The following is a 22,851-nucleotide window of genomic DNA, read 5'->3' on the forward strand; positions in this document are numbered from 1 at the left end:
GTTTCTCTGATGAAGTCTCTAGGACGGATACATGAATGGATTTGCCGATTTTTGAGCTAACCATATTCTGTTCATTATTATGAGCAGGCTGGGGGGAGGGTTTCTTAGCAAATATGCTTTTAATGATTTAGGAAGATTCAAGCACAGACATGCAAAGCTAGTAGAGTTTCTGCCAGCCTACTTTGCAGTTCCTTTTCTTACTGAGACATAATTCGTGTATCACAAAATTCACCCTTATGAAGTGGACAGCTCAGTGGTTTTTAGTGTATTTGCAAAGTTGTTCGGCCATCATCACTGTAGATTTCCAGAAAATTCTCCCCCCCCCGAAAAAACCCCACATCCTTGAACACTCTGGTTCCCCCCGTCCCCTGACAACCATTAATCTTTCTGTCTCTGTTGGATTGGCCTGTTCTAGACATTTCATATCAATGGACTCACATGACATGTGGCCTTTTGTGTCCGCCTTCGTTCATTTTGCACAGTGTTTTCTAGATTTAGTTATGGCAGTGTGGGTCAGTACCTCATTCCTTTTTATGGATGAATAATATTCCATTGGGTTTTTATTCTTCATTTTGTTTGCTCACTGCTTAATGGATACTTGGGTCGTTCCTACCTTTTGGCAATTATGTGTGATGCTGCGATGAGCATTCGAATAGAAGTTTTTTGTGTGCAGGCATAGTGAGGAACTACCAAACTATTTTCCAGGAGGCGGCTCCGTTTTACATTCCCTCCAGCAGCGTAGGAGGGTCCCCATTTTCCCACATCTTTGCCAATATTATTATCTGTCCTTTTTGGCATAGCCATACTTGTGGGCACAAAGCCATTTAATTGCCATTTCCTAATGACAAAATATGTTGAGCATCTTTTCACATACTTCTTGACTATTTTTATTTTTTCTTTGGAGAACTGTCTGTTCAAATCCTATGACTACTTTTCAAATTGGGATTTTTTTATTGTTAAGTGATGAATTCTTTGTATATTCTGCCAACTAGAACTTTATATGATTTCCAAATATTTTCTTCCATCTCGTAGATTGTCTTTCACTTCCTAGATAGTATCTTTTGAAGGCAGAATTTTGAAATTTTGGTAAAATCCAATTTCTTCTTTTGTTTGTGTGTGTGTGTGTGTGTGTGTGTGTGTGTGTCTTTTAAGAAACCGTTGCCTAATCCAATGGCATGAGTTATGCCCTTGTTTTCATCTGAAAGTTTGATAGTTTCACCTCATATTTAGACCTTTGATCCATTTTGAGTTGATTTCTGTATGTGGTTTGAAGGAGGGATCTAATTTCATTCTTTTGCAGGTGGATATACTGGTGTCCCAGCACCATTTGTTTAAAAGACTGTCCTTTCCCTATTGAATAGCCTTAACACCCTTTTTAAATATGAATTCACCTTAAATAGATGAGTTAGTTTATTTCTGGACTCAAAATTCTATTCCTTTGATAGATAAATCCTTATGTCAGTAGCACATTTTGTTGAGTGCTTGTAGCTTTCCAGTAAATTTTAAAATCAGGGCATGTAAGTCCTCCAACTTTGTTCTTCTTTCAAGATTGATTGGGCTGTTCTGAGTCCTTTGCATTTCCATATAAATATTAGCAACAGCTTGTCAATTTTTACAAAAAAAGGTCAGCTAGAATTTTAACAGGGATTGCACTGAACCTATAGATCAGTTTGTGAGGAACATTTCCATCTTTATATTAAATCTTCTGATTTAATGTACAGTTGTCTTTCCATTTATTTAAGGCTTTTTAAATTTCCTTCAATGTTGTTTGGTAGTTTTCAGCATGTAAATCTCAGAATTTTGTTACATGTATTCCTAAGTTTTTTTGTTGTTGTTTTTGGGTTTTTTTTTTTTTTTTTTTTTTTGGCTGCTATCGTAAATGGAAATGGTTTTCTTAATTTCATTTTTGGATTGTTCATGGTCAGTGTGTAGAAATACAATTTAATTTTGTATATTTATCTTATATCTTGCAACTTGGCTAAATTTGTTTATTGTAATTGTGTGTGTGTGTGTGTGTGTAGACTTCTTAGAATGTTCTCTCTACAAGATCATGCTATGTACAAATAAGGATAGTTTTACTTTCTCTTTCCAAGCTGAATGACTGACTTCTTTTTCTTGCCTAGCGTTCCTGGCTAACACCTGCAGTACTGTGTTGAATCGAAATGATCAGAGCAGACATCCTCATGTTGTTGAAAGCTTTCAGTCTTCCACCATTAACTGTGTTAGCTATGGGGGTTTTTGTAGATGCCCTTTATCAGGATGAGGAAATTCTCATCTCTTCCTAGTTTGTTGAGTGTTTTATCATGAAAAGGTGTTGGATTTTGTCAAATACCTTTTTTTTTCTTTGCCTCAGTGGACATGATTGTGCAGCTTTTTTTTTTTCCTTTATTCTATTAACATGGTATGCTGAATTGATTGAAGTTCATATTTGAACCAAGCCTGCATTCCTGGGATAAATCCCACTTCATCATGGGATTATGATCCTTTTTATATGTTTGCTTGATTCAGTTTGGCAGAATTTTGCTAAAGAGTTTTGCATCTGTGTTCATAAGGATATTGGTCTGCTTCTTTTCTCTTGATGTCTGGCTTTGTTACCAGGATAATACTGGCTTCATAGAGCAAATTGGGAACCGTTCCCTGCTCTTCTACCTTTTGGAAGAATTGTGAAGGATTCATGCTAATTCTTTTTTAAACATTTGGTAGAAATCACCATGAAGTCATCTGGTCCTGGCTGTACTTTAAGGCCGTAAACTTATAAGGGTTGTTGTTGTTGTTGTTACTATGTCAGTTTCTTGTTAAATCTTCTTGGATTATTTTTTTTCATTTTCAGCCAGCTTTGCTGTTTCTGTCTTGGTAGGATTTTATCTGTTTCACCTAAGCTATGTGAGTTGTTGCCACACTGTTGTTCATAATATTTCTTTAATAATTCTTTTTATTTGCGTGAGGCTCGTTAACAATCACTTTCTTTCATTCCTGATTTTAGTAACTTGAGTTTTCTCCCTTTTTTTTTTTTCATGGTCAGCCTAGCTAACAGTTTGTCAATTTCATTGATCTTTTTAAAGAACCAACTTTTAGTTTTATTCTCTTTCTTCAATTTTTTTTATTTCTACTGTAATCTCGATGATTTCCTTTCTTCTGCTTTCTTTAGACTTAATTTGCTCTTTTTTTTTCTTTTTTTTAATGTTTATTTATTTTGGGAGAGAGAGAAAACACGAGCAGGTAGGGGCAGAGAGAGAGAGAATCCCAAGAAGGCTCTACACTATCAGTGCAGAGCCCAGCATGGGGCTCGAACCCATGAATCACAAGATCATGACCTGAGCCAAAATCAAGAGCCAGATGCTTAACTGACTGGGCCATCCAGGTGCCCTTTTTTTTGTTTCTTAAGGAGAAATGTTAGGTCATTGATTTAAGATCTTTCCTCTTTTTTAATATAGTCATTTATAGCTACCAGTTTCTAAGCACTGCCTTTCCTATTATCCCATAAGTTTTGTTATGTTGTATTTTCATTTTCATTCATTTCAAAGAATTTTCTTATTTCCCTTTTGATTTATTTTTTGACCTATTGGTTATTTAGGAGCATGTTGTTTAATTTCCACATATTTGTGAACTTCCAGTTTTCCTTGTGTTGTTGATTTCTAATTTCTTTCCGTTGTGGAGTGGTTATAGAACCGCCTAGTCTAGGGTTGCCTGGCAGGTTCAGTCAGTAGAGCATGCGACTCTTGGTCTCCGGGTGGTGAGTTCAAGCCCCACGTTGGCTGTAGAAATTACTAAAATGAATAAGTAAACTTTAAAATAATAATAAAAAAAATAGAGGCACCTGGGTGGTTCAGTCGGTTGAGCATCCGACTTTGGCTCAGGTCATGATCTCACAGTTCGTGAGTTCAAGCCCCACATCGGGCTCTGTGCTGACAGCTCAGCCTGGAGCCTGCTTTGGAGTCTGTGTCTCCCTCTCTGTCTTCCCTCCCCCACTCACACTCTGTCTCTTTCTACCTCTCAAAAATACATAAACATTTTAAAAAATTAATAAAAAAATAAAGTCTTTGTCTAGTAAATCCAGTGTCTGGAATTCCTCAGAGATAGTTTCTATAGACTGATTTTTTTCCTATGTATGGACCATACTTTCTTGTTTCTTTGCATGTCTCATGATTTCTTCTTGTTGAAGACTGGGCATTTAAAATAATAATTTGATGATGCTAGACATCAGATTCTTCTCCCTTCCCAGGGCTGCTTTTTGCCACTGCTTATTGGTGATGTTTGTTTAGTGAATTTTCTCAGCTAATTCTGTAAAATCTGTATTCTTCTTCACTGTAGCCCCTGAGATAGCTTCTAGGTTCTTTGAGGGTCATCTAATGATTGCACAGAGATTTCTCTAGATGCCTGGATCAAAACAAATCTTCCAGGCTTTGCTGATGAGTTCTGTGTGTGTTTGGAGGCGTACCTTCAACACTGAGGCAGGAAGTTTACAACTGTGCCTTAGTCTTTACTTCCTTGCTTGCTCAGAGGCTCACCCTGAGGCAGAAGTGACAGCTTAGGGCATTCTCAAATCTTCACCGGGCATGTGAATAACCATGGGCATATGGTTTTGGTCTTTAGATACCAAGATATGTAGGAGCTTTTCAAAGCCCTCGCTAGGCATCCCATTCCCCGATTTGTTTTTTTAAGCTGTTTGGTCAGCTTATTGTCTGTCCCAACTGTTATCCACCCCCGTGGACACTGTGATGTTCAGCAGTTGCCTCTGATTCTTTTCAACAAATGCCTCCAAGGAAAAAGCTGTTCACACTGGCTGAGCTCTGATGCAGGAAAAATAAAGACAGCCTTGGAAGTGGGATCTTCCAGGAAACCACCAGACAGGTCAGAAGATGCCAGTTCTCCCAGAATGGACTTGAAGGGGCTCCAGCCTTGTCCCGCCCCCTGCGGCGGATGCCGGGGATGATGGTTTTCAAGGCTACTCCAGAGCTGGTGGGAAGGAATGGAAAAAGAGCAAGTTAACACTCCACAAAGCTCACTGTTCTCACTGATATGCAGCCAGTTTTCTTTTTTAAATTTTTTTTTTAACGTTTATTTATTTTTGGGACAGAGAGAGACAGAGCATGAACGGGGGAGGGGCAGAGAGAGGGGGAGACACAGAATCAGAAACAGGCTCCAGGCTCTGAGCCATCAGCCCAGAGCCTGACGCGGGGCTCGAACTCACGGACCGCGAGATCGTGACCTGGCTGAAGTCGGACGCTTAACCGACTGCGCCACCCAGGCGCCTCTTAAGTGAACTCTGCCTGGATTACTACAAGCCTTTGGTCCATTTCCAGAGTTCTGAAAAAGGCTGGATCTGACCATTTTTGCCAGTGTTCTCATTGCTTTTATGGAGGAGAGACTCCTCAGAAGTCCGTCCTCCACTGTTTCATTGGCAACAAGCTGACTGTGAGTCTGCATGTGTACCCATACTCAGTGGCTAATTAAGGACACCAGGCTTGCACACAGGCTTATTGAAGCCACTTCTCCATGGATGAATTGTTTGTCGATTCTGTCGGTAGGGGCCAGTGAGGTCTTACCTGCCAGCCAGGACACCCACACTTTAGTCTCGCGTTTGCGACGAGCCGAGCATATGATCTTGGAACAAAGGAGCTGAGGTTTCCAAAGTACCTACTGTATGCCGCAGCGTGTGTTTTGTGTACATCATGTCATTCCTGGAACACCCAAGAAAGAGAAAACGTTCCCACTCAACAGATGAAGAAAGCACTAAAAGGCAAAGCGCTTAGTTAGCCCTATGACTCCGTATACTGATTATAGCACTGTTGTTACTACAACTCTTGCCGTTGGTGGGGGGGGGGGGGGGAGTTGATGGGATTGCTCAAGGTCGTCTGAACACCGACCCGGGTCTGTCTGATTGCAGAGCCCACCGTATCCCACATCCCCGCCTCCAGCTCTCCTGGGCAAATCCGTTCCGGCTCTGGATCTCGCTTTCCTTTACTCTGACGAACGAAAGATCTGGACTGACGGAAGTTATTCGGTCAGCAAACACTTACCGGCTTGTCTTATTGAGACCGCCTCCAGGGTGCCATTATGGAGGCGTGTACTTCTGAGTTCAGGGGCTCACACTGGGGGCGTTGTCTTGTTCGGCTTGAGAAACGAAACGGACAGGTAGACTGGCAGGTGTATAACCCGGCATGTGTTTCTCTCCCCGCCCCGCCCCCGGCTCCGCCCCCCTGCAGAGGCAAGAGGGGACAAAGCCAAGTGGGTGTTCACCTGGCCGCTCATCTTCCTCCTGTGCGTGACCATCCCCAACTGCAGCAAGCCCCGCTGGGAGAAGTACTTCATGGTCACCTTCATCACCGCCACGCTGTGGATTGCTGTCTTCTCCTACCTGATGGTGTGGCTGGTGAGTGGAGGAAGCGAGGGCAGTCTGTAGGCACAGCCCCTGCCCAGCACCTGCTGGGGGCTGGGAGAGCTGGGTTCAAAGAGCGGCCTCAGGCACTGCTGTGCAAGTCCCTCCCTTCGCAGCCGTTGGCACGTCGCTGGGTAGAAAGGTTCAGCAGAGGAGCGCGGGGCAGTGCCGTGCACCGGGGGCGCCCAGATAGAGACCTCGTGGCGCTTGCCTTCCAGGCAGGAGTTGGGGCGCGTTGAGGGAGACAGACCTTCACACGGAGATTGTGAGACATGCTGCCTGGGTGCCGTGCAAAGAGGAATACGGCGGGGGTGGTGTGGCTGCTGTATAAGGATCTCTGGGGGGCTAGTCACTAGGCCCCCTTCCTCTCCAGGGTCCCTGGGGGGAACGTGAGGGAGACAACACAAGGCAGCCCTTTCCGGAACCCCTGCCCTCGTGACAACCCGATGGGGTAGGTGTTTTTTATTTTGCCCATTTTACAGAGGAGGAAACTGAGGCATCCAGATGGAGTCATCGGCCCCCTTGCACGACTACCAACTAGGGCACAATTAGTTACATAATCAGTAAGGTCTAGAGTTGGGGTTAGTCCCCAGTGTTGGGTCCTGAGTCCATGATCTCAGCCGTGACCTCGAGCTGCCTATCAGTCTCCTACTGGAGCTTTCTGATGCCATGGGGACAGACGTTTTGCAGGCAGAGAGGCATTGGCACAGTTCCTTGTAAGCTCCTCTGGGCCATGTGGGACAGCCCCCTGGGGCGGGCCAAGCAGGAGCCCCTTCCCCCTTGCTCCGTGTGCCACCCCATGGGGTCCCCACGCCTTCCGCTCCACGTAGGGAGCCCAGGAGCAGGAGAGGAGCAGTGACAGACAGCTGTTTCTGTTGCTGTGAAAGCTCACCTGTCAGCAGCTCGCACCGCAGTGTAGACATTTCAGGCGGAGAGCCTGATGCCTGACGCCAGCTGCAGAGGGCAGAGAGTCTTGGTTTGAGAGGCACAGGGGCCGCCTTTCCCTTAACCCCAGAGGAGCAGTGTGGCGGGGAGAAAAGGGCTGTGGGATCACATGGAAATGAATTTGAATCGTAGATCTCCCACTCACAAGCCACGAACTCAGGTGACTCAGCTTCCAGAGCCACAAGTCACCTCCTCTACGAAAGGGGGACGATCATCCTTGCCTCACAGGGTCATTGGGAGAGTGGAAGTGTCTGTTCGGGCATCGTGGTCTGAGCATGACAGATCGATCACGGCCGAAGCTAACAGCTGTTCGCACCGCAAGGTGCAGCCAATGCTGCGTCCATGCTTTGTTCAGATAAAGGCTAAAGTCCTTATAGATGCCGGGTGTGTGTGTGTGTGTGTGTGTGTGTGTGTGTGTGTGTGTGTGTTGGGGTGGGAGGAGTTGAAAATAGCTACTCTCCAACCCTCCCCACCCCCAGAAAAGGACGACAAAGATCGTGAAAACTATTCCTTAAATGAATTACACTTGTAAATTGACATTTTTCTGAATAGGGTTAACGCCAGCCTATCTTTATATTTGATAAAAAGGATCCAGTGGTTTCTCTTATTAAAAAGTGCGTTCCCAAACTAACAACTGCAAGTAAAAAAAAAAAAAAAAAGTATTCCATGATGTTCAGGTGGGTTATGAGAATTACATAAGATCAAATTCATGACTGAGTGAGACTTTTTCTTCTCTACTGAAAACAGTAGTATTCTGAAATCCGCTCTATTAGTTGGCAGTGAGGCAGGACATTTAACAGCACCCTCATCCACACCACCTGGACTTACCCCACCCACACTTCTTAAAGCAGAGTCATGGCAGCGGCTTGGCCGGGGTCACAGGAACCGCTTTGCTGGGGCCCCCTTACCTACGGTTTTGAACGTCAACCCGCCTTAGTTTGGAGGGAATGGAATGACCCTGATAGTAGCAATTGGTATAGCTCACAGCACCCCACGTTAGTCTTCATTTCTACGGAAGCAAGAAGTGCTGGCCAGAGGGACACGAGCTTACTTTCCTTATGCCCTGACCGGTGTGCCAGGGAGCAGTGAAGGGTCACCTGCCCACCCCTTATTCCCACCAGCTTTTACATCCCTCACCCCTAAGCCTTCAGGGCAAATGATTCTTGAATGCCAGTGTCAAAACGGAGGGTCCTTCGAAAGGGATTGCCGTGTCCAGCTCCCTTGCACAGTTGGGGAGACTGAGGACCGGAGGGGAGCCGTGACTTCCACTGGGTCACAACAGATAGCCCCAGAGTCTGGACTCACCTCTGCTTCCCTTTCCGAAGCCTGAGTATCAGGTGGGCTCCGAGAGCCCAGGGCCGGAGTCCAGGGCAAAGCAACACTCAGGTGGCCTCTCCGGTCCTAAGCGCCCTGGATGGCGCACGCACACACGAGGCCTTCCTTCTGTCCTTCCATCCTTTGGCTTCTTAGCCACACAGTTCAGTGATTTAAGAAAAAAAAATGGAGGCATCCAATAACATCAGAATAACCCAGGCTCCTGTGTTTATGACGTCTGGCATCCCTCACTGAAAGCAAGTCGGCCATGGCCTGGTTGTACTTAGGGAGATCTCCATCGTGGCCGAGGTAGACTGAACACTGATTGATGGGTCAGCAGTCCGTGTTGGCCTCCTCGGTGTCTCTTCCTGCAGAGACCAGGGCGGGCCTGTCAGTGTGCGCTCTGCCCTGTACCTGGTGATGCTGAGCTGGGTACCGTCTTTCAGCACGTGGGCATCTTCAAACCCCCCTGCAAAGTTTTGTCCCGGGAGGGATGTTGTTGCAGTCCACACGCTCTGACTACATTCCAGGGCTGAGCTTTGCACTTAGCCTACTTCGTCTGGCGCTCTCTGAGCTCTGTGAATCTGATCACCCTCATTCTCTCTGCCCCTATGGATTGTACGGTGAATGACCAAAAGAGAAGGGAAACACACACCTACGGACATCTTGCACAGGCCAGGCATGGTCACTTCACACTTTCTCATTTAATCTTTATCAACAAGCTCGTTTTACAGATGAGGGGACTGAGGCTCAGAGAAGCAAACCAGCTTGTCTAAATCAAACAACTGTTCACTGGGATGGGAGCCATCCATCAAGACGTGAACTACCTAAGAGATGCCAGTGTTCCCAGTTTTTAGATGGGGAAGCAAGCCAGAGCTAATGAGTATTTTGAATGGGGTTATCCAGACGCTTCTAGGGCTTTCCATCTGGCTGCTACTCAGGGCCCCAGCCATCTCTCAAGCGTCAGGCGTTTATCAGGGGAGTTGTGTGACCGAGCGTCAAGATCCTTCAAAGCTCACATGTCCTTCCCGCCGGCGGTTCTGTTTCTTGGACTTATCCTTAGGAGGCAGTAAGAACTCAAAGCTGTACGCACAAGGCGCACGGTGTTGAGGTTGGCGCATGGCCTTTAGAGTCGGAAAGACCTGGTCCAGAATCCCTGCTCCATGGCTCACCAGCCTCGTGCCCACAGGCAATGCCGCTTAACCTCTCTGAGCCTCCGTTTCCCGGGGCGTAAAATGAGCACGCCGAGAGTGGCCCCTCCCCAGTGGGTGGGGATAATAGAGAGCCTGAGATTGTGCATGTGACACACCTGGTACACAGCAAGTGCTCAATAAATGTCACTTATACGCAGTGGGAAAGAGACCACCTTGATATCCACCGGTGAGGGATGCGCTGAAACTCCAGAGCCGTGCGATGAAATCTGTGCATCAGTTTAAGACAGTGTCGTGGTTGAGAATGTGCGGTGGACAGGTGTTCACAGTCAATTATTACATGAAACAGGTAGCTGCAAAATCTGTGTCGATAGTGTCATCTGATTCTGTTTTTTTTTCCTCACACACACCCCGAAGAGAAAGTCAAGGATGTTTTGTAAAGCAGTGGTTTTCAAGCGGGTTCCCAGACGAGTAGCCTGAGGGTCCCGGCCACCTGGGAACTTGTGAGGAATATAAACTCTGGGCTTCACCACAGACCTCCTGAATCAGAAACTTGGGGTGGGGCCCGGAAGTCTGCACTGTAACCAGCCTCTCCCTCCCCAGAAGATTTTCCACATGCTGGAGTTTGAGAGCCGCGGGCTCATGAAAAGTGTTAGTAGTGGTTGTCTGTGGGTCTTGAGAAACGGTAGGTGACTTTTGTTTTCATCTGACTGCGTTTGCTAGACTTTTGAAAACAGTAAATAAAACAGCAGTGCTGTGGTTCAAGCGGAAAACACTCAGAGTAAGCAAAGGTCGGGGTGTTCCTCCGTGAGTTCCTGTCCCCCGTCTTCTGCAGGTGACCATTATTGGATACACGCTTGGGATCCCGGATGTCATCATGGGTATCACTTTCCTGGCGGCAGGCACGAGTGTTCCGGACTGCATGGCCAGCTTAATCGTGGCGAGACAAGGTAAGGACGGTGCCTCGGCCCCCACAGCTGTGAGCATCGCCATGCAGGCTCCCGGCCCCCACCGGAGTTCTAGTTCATGGCTCTTCTGCCTGGTAGTTGATAAGTCCTGCTACGGAGCCAGCTGATGGTGGGAAAGCATCATGCCGCAGATCCCATCCGTGGAGAGAATACTACCAAGATATAACGCCTCCAGCCCTTTGGAAGCATTTGCTTGTGCGAACTTGGATAAAAATGAACTTGCTCTAAAGTCACCAGTGCGACATTGAACAGAGCTGAAGCTCCAACTTCTTATACCAAATACAACAGTAACAAGGAGTGTTCAGGTCCCAGGACGGCCAAGCAGGGATATCCTATATCTGGTTCCTATTTTTTTTTTTTTTTTAGTTTATTTAAAGAATTATTTAATGTTTATTTTTGAGAGAGAGAGACAGAGTGTGAGTAGGGAGGGGCAGAGAGAGAGGAAGACAGAATCTGAAGCAGGCTCCAGGCTCTGAGCTGCCCGCATAGAACCTGACGCGGGGCTCAAACCCAGGAACCGAGAGATCATGACCTGAGCCGAAGTCGGACGTGTAACCAGCTGAGCCACCCAGGCATCCCTAAGGTTATCTATTTATTTAAGAGAGGCGGGGGTGGGGGGGGGGCACACAGAGTGGGAAAGGGGCAGTGAGAAAGAGGGAGAGTCCCAAGCAGGCTCCGTGTGGTCAGCACAGAGCCTGATGCAGGGCTTGATCTTATGAACCACAAGATCATGACCTGAACTAAAATCAATAGTCGGACGCTTAACCCACTGAGCCACCCACGTGCCTCTGTTTTCCTATTCTTTTTTTTTTTTTTTTTTTTTAATTTTTTTTTTTTTCAACGTTTATTTATTTTTGGGACAGAGAGAGACAGAGCATGAACGGGGGAGAGGCAGAGAGAGAGGGAGACACAGAATCGGAAACAGGCTCCAGGCTCCGAGCCATCAGCCCAGAGCCTGACGCGGGGCTCGAACTCACGGACCGCGAGATCGTGACCTGGCTGAAGTCGGACGCTTAACCGACTGCGCCACCCAGGCGCCCGTTTTCCTATTCTTTTTTTTTTTTTTTTTTTCCAACGTTTATTTATCTTTGGGACAGAGAGAGACAGAGCATGAACGGGGGAGGGGCAGAGACAGAGGGAGACACAGAATCGGAAGCAGGCTCCAGGCCCTGAGCCATCAGCCCAGAGCCCGACGCGGGGCTCGAACTCACGGACCGCGAGATCGTGACCTGGCTGAAGTCGGACGCCCAACCGACTGCGCCACCCAGGCGCCCCTGTTTTCCTATTCTTAAAGTCAGGGCTCACTATGTGACATGGGTCAACCTGTATGCTGTCTAATGGCAGAACAAAAGAGCCGTAAAGGGCAGTGAATAAAGGCTGTTTCCACTGGTGAGGTAGCAACCCAGCATGCATTTCCATAGATCTTCATCCACCAACGAAAGTGTGAAAGTTTGGGGAGGGGGGGCGGGAGGTGGGGGCCAATCACAGAATGACACCTCAGAGGGGACAGAAGTCCCCAACGAGAAAGTCGGCTCTGGAAAATCGGCAAAGGACCTTTCATTCCTCTGAGTTAGGAGAAAGGGTTGGTTGATGGGTCGGTCGGTCGGTCCTGAGAAGATAAGAGCTGAGGGGAGAGAAGTGTGGAAATGTGGTTGGCGTAGGTTGGAGGCTTGCGGAGAACGGGGACAGTGGGGACAGCAGCTGAGGCGAATGGGGTGTGATCCAGTGACCTTTGAGGTGAATGCATTCATTTCCTAGGGCTGCCATAGCGAAAATACCACAACTCAGTGGCTTGAAATAAGAGATTGATTGTCGCATGGGTCTGGAGACTTAGAAGTCCAAAATCAAGGTGGTAGCAGGCCCGTGCTCCCTCCAAAGGCTGAAGGGTCTGTCCCAGGCCTCTCTCCTGGCTTGTAATGGTGACCGAATGGCTTGAGGCTGTGTCTCTATGGTCTTTGCCTCCGTGGGCACGTGGTGGTCTTCCCCGTGTGTGCGTCTGTGTCCAGACTTCCCTGTCCTCACGAGGACACCGGTCCCTGCATTAGGGCCCGTCCTAATTCAGTTATGACTTCACCTTCCTTTGATCCTCCTTGCAAATAAGGCCCAATTCACAGGTGCTGGGCAGACGTGAGTTGTGGGGCCGGGCACTGTTCAAGCCAGTACAGGGAGGAATGGGAAAGGCAGTGAGCCCCGAGGGCCTGGCTGATGTTCTGTGGCACAAAGTTGGGTGGGACTCAGTCACACCAGCGCCAGTAACACACGGATGAGAGAGGGCAAGTTCCCTGGCCCTGGGGTTGTTGGGTTGATACAATGGGAGGTCAAGGGGGCAAGAGAATGCAGTTGAAGAAACTGCCCGCAGAGTCCGGGCTGTCTGGGGGCAGGGGTCTTGATGCTAGAAGGTTAAGGCCTGGGGAGGGGGCGGCCCCAGTGAGGTCAGAAAGGGGGCTCTGGGAGCTGGGGCTGACTGGGGCTCTGAGGGAGGACGTCATCTCAGAGTGAGCCCTGTGGAGTGTGGGGGCACAGAAACCGAGGAAAGGCGAGGCAGGGGTGGAGTGTATCATCGTAAGGGCGCCTGGGTGGCTCAGTCGTTCGAACACGTCCGACTCCTGATTTCGGCTCAGGTCATGATCTCACAGTCGTGGGATCGAGCCCCGTGTTGGGCTCCGTGATGAGCACGGGTCCTGCTTGAGATTCTCTCCCCGGCTCCCTCCGCCCCTCCCCCACTGATGAGAACATCAGGGTCGTTCATGAGAGGGCACCGAAACTCCTGCTTGTCCACCCACAAGCAGACCCCGCAGCACGCAGAGATAGGGCGCCCTCGGCTCCCTGAAGGCTCCCGGCTCTGTGTGTGGAGCTTGTGGGACATGCAGAGTCTCAGGCCCACCCCGGACCCACTCAGAATCTGCATTTCAGCGAGGCCCCCAAGCGAGTCCTGTGCTCTTGAAGGCTGAGAAGTGTTGCCGTAAGGTTCCTCTATATGCAGCACCTGTGTGGGGCAGGAAGGCCACCGCGTCAGAGAGACCCTCGTCCTCTCAAACTCGGGCATCTTTTTTTTTTATTTTTTATTTTCTAATGTTTATTTTTGAGAGAGACAGAGCACGAGTGGGGGAGGGGCAGAGAGAGGGGGGAAGACACAGAATCCGAAGCAGGCTCCAGGCTCCGAGCTGTCAGCACAGAGCCCGACGCAGGGCTCGAACTCACAGACGGTGAGATCGTGACCTGAGTCAAAGTCGGACGCTCACCAGACTGAGCCACCCAGGTGCCCCTCAAACTCAGGCATGAACCCATCGAGCGATGGGGGCAAGTATCTGGCTCAAAACAGCAGCTGCATTCGCGGGAAGGGTGATTTCCCAGAGCTTCCGCCCCCAGCGGCAACAAGCTGCCACGATTTTCAAGTCACTTAAGACAGTGTCAGTGTCGAGGGAGGCCTTGTATCCCGGAGGTCTGCAAAGGACAGCGACAGGGCAGGAGGCGGGGCAGGACCTGGCTTCCAGCAGCTGCACCGGTGGTCAAACGGGTGAGCCGACCGTCCAGGTGCCGGCCTGGGTGGCTGCAGGCTTCTCGGTGACAAGAGCGGTTGTGTGCTTGTGGCCATTTGTGTTTCGGGTGTGTTCATTGCACACACATTTGTACGTGTGCCAGGTTCTGACACTCACGTTGAATGAGAGCTCAGAGGCCGGGCTAGAACAGGTGTGAGCCAGCATGAGTGTTAGTTGTGAACGTTTGTTTTCTCACTTTTCATACCCCTCACGATCATTAAGTCCTTAGGTTGTGTGGCCAGCATGACACTGGCCGGTTGGGCAGGAAGCAGGGGATGACGGCATGGCCCCCTAGCCTCGAAGATGCTTCTAGTCTAGTGGGGAGAAAAGAATTCACTCTGCGGAAGCCATGAGGGCAGAGGTCCTGACAGCTTATCCTCTGAGCCCAGGTCATGGCACCATCACCTGGGCCACAAGTACACATCATGGCTCGGGGTGAAGGATGCTGGACCTCCCACAAACTGTGATCTTGGGCATGTCCCAAGTCTCGGTTCCATCATCTGCCACGTGAGACAGCAGACAGTGCCCTCTCCCTCCCAGGGTAACTGGGAGGATTCAACGAGGGTGAAGCATGCAGTGAGCCCCTGGAGAACGTCAGCAAACACCGGTCGTCTTGGTGTTTGTGGGTGGCTCGGTTAAGCATCCGACTCTCCATCTCCGCTCAGGTCTTGATCTCAAGGTTGTGAGTTCAAGCCCTGCTTAGGCTCCATGCAGGGCATGAAGCCTACTTAAAAAAAAAAAACAAAAAAACAAAAAAAAACCCACCAATCATATTGGATTAGGGTTAACTCTAATGACTTATTTTAAGTGGTTTATCCCTGTAAGATCCTATCTCTAAATAATGCCACATTCCCAGGAATTAGGGGTCAGGACTCCAACATATGAATCTTAAGGGTCACAATTCGGTCCCTAAGAGACCCCTTAGACTTCATAGAGTGGATTTAGACTTCATAAAAAGTTTCTGAAATTCGGAGTCTGTGAAGAAGGGATTCCTAGGACGCTAATAGGGGTTTCCGGCCACCTCAGTGAATGACTCATGTCCCTTGTCCTCTAGGCCTTGGTGACATGGCAGTCTCAAACACCATAGGAAGCAATGTGTTTGACATCCTAGTGGGACTCGGCATACCTTGGGGCCTGCAGACCATGGTTATTAACTATGGGTCCACGGTAAGTTCCTCTCACTGCCCCATAAGCCAGATGGACGCCAGACACGAGCACTTTATGGGGAATGACAGTGGCCTTGGCCCTGTTCCAGCCGAGAGCTCCAGGGGACGCGCTGCCCCCTTCCCCTTGGCACCCTGGCACCCCCTTTCCTTGAAGGCCTCCGGGACAGCCAGAGGAGCAGCTGTTGGGGAGAAGCCCATGTATAGCCCCCGTGTGCTGAGCAAACATCGGGACGGCCACCCCACACTGCAGCCTGCGGGCGTGCACGTCCCCTCCGAGTCCTTTCCCTCACAGGCAGGGCCGAGGCCTAAACCCACGTTTGGCTGACCCTCCACCGCCATGTGCTCGCCGTGAACACCCGCCTGTGCTTTCCGGAAGGGGAAGGAATATACCGGGGTACGCCAGGCTCTCAGAATGGGGGCCCCGGCAGCCCAGAGATTCAGGGCACCCATGTTTGTTTTTCCAGGTGAAGATCAACAGCCGGGGTCTGGTCTATTCCGTGGTGTTGTTGCTGGGCTCCGTCGCTCTCACCGTGAGTCTTTCCGGTTCCAGAATTACGTGTCGTTCCATGGGATCCACAGTCACTTGCAGAGTCTCTGAAAGCCCTCCCTCCTCCCCTTGGCAGTGAGGCATAAAAATGAGCAAACACAAATTCACAGGTCCCTCCAGACACAGTTGGTGCCAAGACTGTTGGCCCCCACCACCACATTTTTGCCTGAGTGACCCAGAAGTCACCAGAGCAAGTGACCCACCTCCCTGTATCCCCATGGCCCAGTCTATCTCCCCTGACTAGTGCCAGTAAGAGAGAAATTCACCCCTGTCCATCCAAGCTGACAGGCGGGGAGCATGGCTGTCAGGCCTCAGGACCAGGACACCCTCATACTGAGGGCTCCTCACCCCACGTGCCCACACGTCTGTCCCACACACTTTACCTCTGCTTATGCTAGTCAGTCCTTACAGCCACCTGATGATACCATTCCCGTTGTGCGGAAGAAATCGAGGCTCGGGTTCGAGAAAGCGTGCCCAGAGTCCCAGGGACAGGAGGTGGCAAAGCCTGGATTTGAACCCAGATCAGTCTGTCTCTGTAGAACACATCGTGTTGCTCTGATGGGGTAACTGTGATCCAGTCCTTAGGAAGTCTCAATTCAGAGATGAGAAGGAAAGGCAGTGAAGTGTGGGAGAGTCTAGAAAGAATGTAGAATGAGGATGTGCTCCAAGCCCATCTACACACACACACACACACACACACACACACACGCACACACACACACACACACACACCAAAAGGTGGTCCAAGCTGAAGTTTGCCAAGCCGTGAGCCAGTAGATGCATCAGAAGTTTTCCCAGAGAGGGGCTGAGGATGCCAAGTTCTGCAGCAAAGGGAAGACCCAGAGAAAGTCCCTGGTTGTCGCTAGAGGAAGTCCAGGCAGGGCGGCCCTCGGTGCCGAACATGGGTCCTGAGCAAAGTGGTGTGTCTGTTCGGGGAGGGCCAGCCCAGAGGGGGCGGCTACTTGTGTCCCTGGAGCCAGCAGGCCTGGGTCAAGGGCAAGACTCGCCCTTCCATCAGACGGGTCTCAAAGCCCTCAGGGACTCAGTCTGACCAGACCCAGGATGTGCCTTGTGGTACCGCTCTGCCCTCGTCCACATTTTGGAGAAAGTTCTGCGGTTCCTAGTTTGTGTATAGTGGCCCTGGTAAAATGCCTCCCTGTATTCCTCTGTCCCCAAGGTCACTGCTTGTCCTCTGTCCCTCCAGGTCCTCGGCATCCATCTAAACAAATGGAGACTTGACCGGAAGCTGGGGGTCTGTGTGCTGGCCCTCTATGCCGTCTTCTTGTGCTTCTCGATAATGATAGAGTTTAACGTCTTCACCTTCGTCAACCTGCCGATGTGCCGAGAAGACGATTAAAGCCGAGCTGCTGCCCACCCCCCACGGGGGGCTGTTCTGGACTCTGATGCCAGCCTCTTCTCTCCCTCCCTCCCCCACCACGAGTCTCTCCTGCCTCGGTGGCCACCGTCTGTTCCTTCACACACTGGAAGGAAGAGCCATCGTGGTCTTTGTCTGGTCACGGGCCAGGCTGCTGGGCATCCTCCTCCTCCTCGGAGTGCTGCCCTCCCCACACAAGGCAAGATTCGGGGGCCGCCATGGGAGTGGCTTCGCAGACCCCCGAGCTGGCAGCCGCAGGGATGCACTTGTGTCTCATCTCTCTCGGACACTTTAGTGAGGACGTCTGTGTGCAGTTTGTCTTTCTGTCGTAGGGCAGCCTCAGAAGTGAGGTGGCCGGCGAATGTGAGGTCCCCTGGGGCAAGTGCAAAATAGGAATGTCATTCTCCGGTGTCCCCTCTGGGCCAGAGGGTGTGAGTCCCTGAGGCGGCCTGTGCTACACTCAGTCCCTCCCATTTCTGCTGGAAACACTCACACCTTGGAGGGGGCAAGGCCTCCATCCGCTGAGGGTTTGGGGCCACGAGGGCAAACATTCTGCCCCTTTCTCTGGAAAAGCTGGAAGAACGGAAACTGCTTCTCGCCGCAGAAAAGAGAATTTCCTTACCACTTTCATTGACGCGTTCGGAGAATGAGCAGTGAAATATTAAAAATAAAATGTCATGTCGATCATCATACTTGAAAAATCTCAGTCCGTACAAAAAGGCCATGCCGGGGACCAAGAACAGGTAACACCCCGTGGAAAATGAATCCTGTGTGTATCAATCATGTCGCACTGACACTAAGACTTTTGGTTTGGAACACAGAAGAGAGTGAAAGACTAACATCTACCTAGGTGCTAATTCAGAGACACAGCGGAGATGGAAGCTCACAGCCATACATTCCAGACCTTCCGTGTGATGCGGACCCCTGTCGGTTTGGGTTTGTCATTTCTTTGTTAATGCGCTGCTCTCAAAACCACCCGGTCGAAAGACCCAGTCGTCTGTATGCCCAGCAAATTCCATAGCCTGCTGGAACGAGTGTATCACCAGTAACAGTTAATGACAGGATGGGAGATTTCCTGAAAATTGCTGTCTGGTTACCTGGAGGCGAGTATGAAAAATGTAACTTGGAATTTTTAGAGCCTTACAGTGGGCTCCACGTGAAGGGCCAAGGACGGGAGGCTGAGTCAAAAATAGAAAAATAGGAAATAATTTTCACCTGCTTCGTAGCTCTCAAATATATATTAAAAAAGATTTATGAACACAAACCATCCGTGGTTTCTAAAAAGAAAGCACAATTAATTTTATATAGAGGTGTGTTTTTTTATTTTTATTTTTGTGGCGTTTCTATTGCAAAAGTCTACTGGATTTGATGCACTTTTAATATTGGGATATTTTGCACGGAAGACTGTATGGCAACTGCCCGTGATAGTGTGAGGACAGGTTTTTAGCCGTTCACCTGTAATCAGTCGTCGGGGATGAGCCTAAACCAACAGCTCATTCCTTCCTGAAACAAAGGTTGTGACTCGAGGTTGGATGTGTGGCTGTGTTTGTTAGGGCCTCCTGATTTTCAGAAGGAGGGAGCGTTCGAGTTGGTGTCCTTTAAGTGAGCCTAAGCCTAAGGTGGGAGGGAACACCGTCGTCGCCGGGCTTCTGTTCTGGATCCGCATCAGTGTTAGTAACTACACCACATTAAGGTTCCTCTTTCAGTTTCTTTACCTGGATTGGGCTCAGTGGTCTTTCCATGGAGGGCAAAGGTGATTTTCCTAAGAAATTAGCTAGGTGGGAGCCGGGAGGATCATTCGTATCAACTTCAGATACGCAGGGTTTCCAAGCCCTCTGTGACCTCTTAGGGAAGCCCGCCTGGTCCCTTTGGTCTTACAGACTCCTCTGGGTTTCAGAGTGGGTCTGTCTCCAACTTGACTCTCAAAATTGCCCTGTTGATGTAAGTAGGGTTTGGTCTCTCCATTTTTTTTTAAGTTTTTTTTTTTTTCAACGTTTTTTATTTTTATTTTTGGGACAGAGAGAGACAGAGCACGAACGGGGGAGGGGCAGAGAGAGAGGGAGACACAGAATCGGAAACAGGCTCCAGGCTCTGAGCCATCAGCCCAGAGCCTGATGCGGGGCTCGAACTCACGGACCGCGAGATCGTGACCTGGCTGAAGTCGGACGCTTAACCGACTGCGCCACCCAGGCGCCCCTGGTCTCTCCATTTAACAGAAAATCTAGCCTCGGAGCGATCAGGTGACTCGAGGTCTGTTGTCAGTAAGTAGAGCAGAGCCAGGCTCCCGGTCATTACCCTTCCCTGGTCAGCCAGTGGGTCGGCCATCCTCGGTTGGGGAGGGGGGGAGGGGATGGGCGGAGGCATGTCTTTGCCCTTGTGGTTGGTTCTTATTGTTGAAGTTAAGACTTCAGCAAATATTTAATTGACTCCTGGTGCCCCAGCTCGTATCCTAATATCTATCTCTATCCAGTGTGCGTTTTTTTCCCCTGGTAAAGACCAAAAGATCTTTTTCCCTACAAGGCGCAGGCCACATGGCCCCCGAGGGTGTCCCTGCTGGTGTTCACTTCTCTGAATCCTTGTGTAGCTTTTAGAGAATACATCCCAATGACCTGCCTCTTCCTCAGCGGAGTCCATCTGAGATAATAAAGTATACTGCTGTTGGCAGTTTGAGGCTAAAATAGTGTTTTTAGTACGTAGAGCACTCCTGCTGGCTAATTCTCTTTGGACTCTAATGTGCCAATGTAGCTTCCTTAAAGGATCTGTGCGTTTATTGTAACTAGGAAGCCATGTGCTGTAAGTGAAAAAGTCTCTTATTTAAATATTTTTCCATCACAGGTTTAAAGAATTGCTTGATTAATTAGGCCTTCATCTTAAAATAATGTTTCTATCACTCCGCAGGATTACTTCCTTTTATTTTATTCCCGAAGCTAATTAGCATGGGGTAATTACTCTGCGTCACAAATAGGCAATAAAAAAATTAAATTTAGCTCTTCTCATTGGGAGCAGAAAAGAAAAACGAACCGTTGCAACTGAGACTGAAAATGTCTGTAGAATCAGGAGCAGGGGACTCCTGTCAATTTCTGGTTTGGAATTTCCCCTTACCGGCTCAGGCGTGGACAGGTGGGTGAAAACCTGGCCCCGGAGGAAGGTTCTGGGTCAGCTGCAGGGAGAGATTAATGGTTAAGGGCGCTGTAGACAGGTTAGTCGTTATCCTTCCCGTGACCTGCAGTGTGCCGGTCTCTGTGATTCTCGCCCCTGTGCGCAGGCCTCGCCGCCCTTGTGAGTTTTCACCTGCCCATCGCCACCTCTCCCCGCACCCGTTAGGGCTGTTTCTTGCTTCTGTCCATCCCCTCCTTTTACAGACCCAAGCGGTTGATAAGGCAGAACCCTCCCAGAGCCAGATTAAACCAGGTGGGGAATGCACATGACTCTAGGGCAGTCCTGCAGTCCCCAACCAAAGACCCCCCTCCTGGGCTGCCCAGGGGTCTAGGTCCTCAAGAAAGAAACTGTCACTCTTTCCCTTTAGACGAGGAACTGCAAGCCTGACCACAGCAGCAGGAGCCAGGTACTCAGGGAATGCCGGACTCCGCACAAGTGCTGGGAATCCAGGAAGAGTGAGGGTGGCTCCTTGCCGACCCCCTTCCGTCCCCCTGGCGTTTCTCCTACCTGAGTCCTAGGGTCCTCCCTCTCCTTAAGGTAGGGGTGGACAGAGGCGTGATAGGCTGGGAGAGGGTCAGTTCTGAACCCCCACTCCGCGGAAAAGTGGGGGAGAATCCCAGCACCAGTGGCTGAAGCTGCTTCCATGCCCTGCCCTCCCTCCCCAGGCATGAGATGGGCCAGTGGGGTTCAGGCACTGGAACAGTGTTTGGGGACCTGCCGTGTTTGGGGACTTTCCCCTGGGGCCCAGCAGGAGGGAAGCAGCTTGGGCCGGTGCTCCTCAGTGGCCTTGATGTTCTGATGGGGCTGTGACCCTGACCCTGAGTGGGCACTTAGGGAGGGGGTGGCCCATTTGCTCCCACCCCCCTCTCTCCTTCCCCCTGCAGGCCATGTTCCTCCCTGCCTGGAAAAGATGGTTGTGCTGCGTATGTGACAGGCTCTCAGCAAGTGCTTGTTACTTCAATAAACGAGGAACTTGCGTGTTAGGGTGAAAATCTTCAGGATGTTCTTCCCCTGTGCCGTGATTTAAATATTGCTGGGTCTCTCTAATGCCCTCTGAACACAATTCTGTAGGTCTTTCTCCCCTTGGGGCAGTTAGCAGATGCGTCCGGGGCACCCGAGATGGTTCGTGTCCTGGTAGCCTTGTTGCCACATCATGCCCATAGAAACTTCCAGAAGTTTCTGAAAACTCTCTGGGCAGCTGTTGGGTGGCAGGAAATCTGTCATCTCCCCACCCCACCCCGAATACATACCCAAATGCTGTCTCGCTGACCCCTGTCCTCTTGGTGGATTCGCCCAAGTGTCTGGACACCCCCACCGGGTGTGGACACCTCCTTGGGCTTTTCTGGTCTCTCTAGCTGATCACGTGAGCCCCTCAAGCATGAAGGCTCCTTCCGGGCCTTCTCAAAGCGCAGAGGAAGGGGACTCTTCCCCACTGCATCAGTCATGTGAGCGGCAGAACAAGAGATTCTTCCCATGGACCCATCCCACGAGGCAGAGAACACGGGTGGGACACAGATTTTGTTTGGTTCCTCACTTCGAGCCCAGCCTCTTGCCAACCTGACTCATCGGGGTTGCCGTGCTGTTGAAAACGTTTCCCAAAGGGCACAGACCACGGGGATACAGATGTTTTTTTAAAGACCTTTAGGTTATTGTATTTGCTCCTCAATAAGGAAAGCAAACTGGGATACTGGTTTTGTGGTCAGGCCGTCACTCAAGCCTGGTAGCCAACGGGAGACTATCCGCCCTGTCACCATGCTGCCCAACCTCGAGGAAGTGGGCATCTGCGTAAAATTGGGACAAAAAGCGCTGTTCTCCCATTCCGCCGCCCCCCCCCCCAGGTGGGGCTGTTTTTTCCATCACAACAAGGAAGCCAGCTGGCTGGTATTAGAGCTTTGATATTTTATGGAGATTTTTTTTTTATTCTCATTTTTCAATGACAAATGGCACCCTGGTTCCATTTGTCTCTGTGAAACCTACACACAGGAACAGGGGCCGGTAGGCCTGCTTTCTGTCACCTTTTATCTTCGTGTGTTCAAGGTTTTTCCTCGCCTCTTACAGGCATCAGTGCCCATTCGTCGGGGTCAGGTGCCCTCCACTTTGCGCCAGGGGCCAAGAACATGCTTCCAGTCTGCGGAAACATCTGAGGCCCGAATACCCCGAGATAGAACTGGGGGCAAGGGGAGGCAGCTCTGAGGGCTGAAAATGCCCCCGGGACCCCTTGAAAGTCCAGCCCTATTTCGTGTAGCTTATCCGTGTCTTCGATTTCTGGGCCTGGGATCGGCCACTCCTTGGTTAAAAGCCTGATGAC

The 22,851-nt window shown here is 49.9% G+C and overlaps 1 protein-coding gene across 2 annotated transcripts in view; it reads left to right on the plus strand.

Moving 5' to 3' along the window:
- The window catches only part of SLC24A4 (solute carrier family 24 member 4), a 170,153-nt gene extending 150,796 nt beyond the window's left edge, over positions 1 to 19,357 (plus strand). For both annotated transcript variants that reach the window (XM_030319822.1, XM_030319823.1), the window contains exons 13-17: positions 6,207 to 6,373; positions 10,625 to 10,739; positions 15,351 to 15,463; positions 15,927 to 15,992; positions 17,214 to 19,357. In XM_030319822.1, the coding sequence (XP_030175682.1) occupies positions 6,207 to 6,373; positions 10,625 to 10,739; positions 15,351 to 15,463; positions 15,927 to 15,992; positions 17,214 to 17,366 (614 nt within the window). In that variant the 3' untranslated portion in view covers positions 17,367 to 19,357. The remainder of the gene's footprint in view (positions 1 to 6,206; positions 6,374 to 10,624; positions 10,740 to 15,350; positions 15,464 to 15,926; positions 15,993 to 17,213) is intronic.
- Positions 19,358 to 22,851: the final 3,494 nt, after the last annotated feature.

This window comes from Lynx canadensis, chromosome B3 (assembly GCF_007474595.2).
Source record: "Lynx canadensis isolate LIC74 chromosome B3, mLynCan4.pri.v2, whole genome shotgun sequence".
In the NCBI taxonomy this organism is placed as follows: Eukaryota; Metazoa; Chordata; class Mammalia; order Carnivora; family Felidae; genus Lynx; species Lynx canadensis.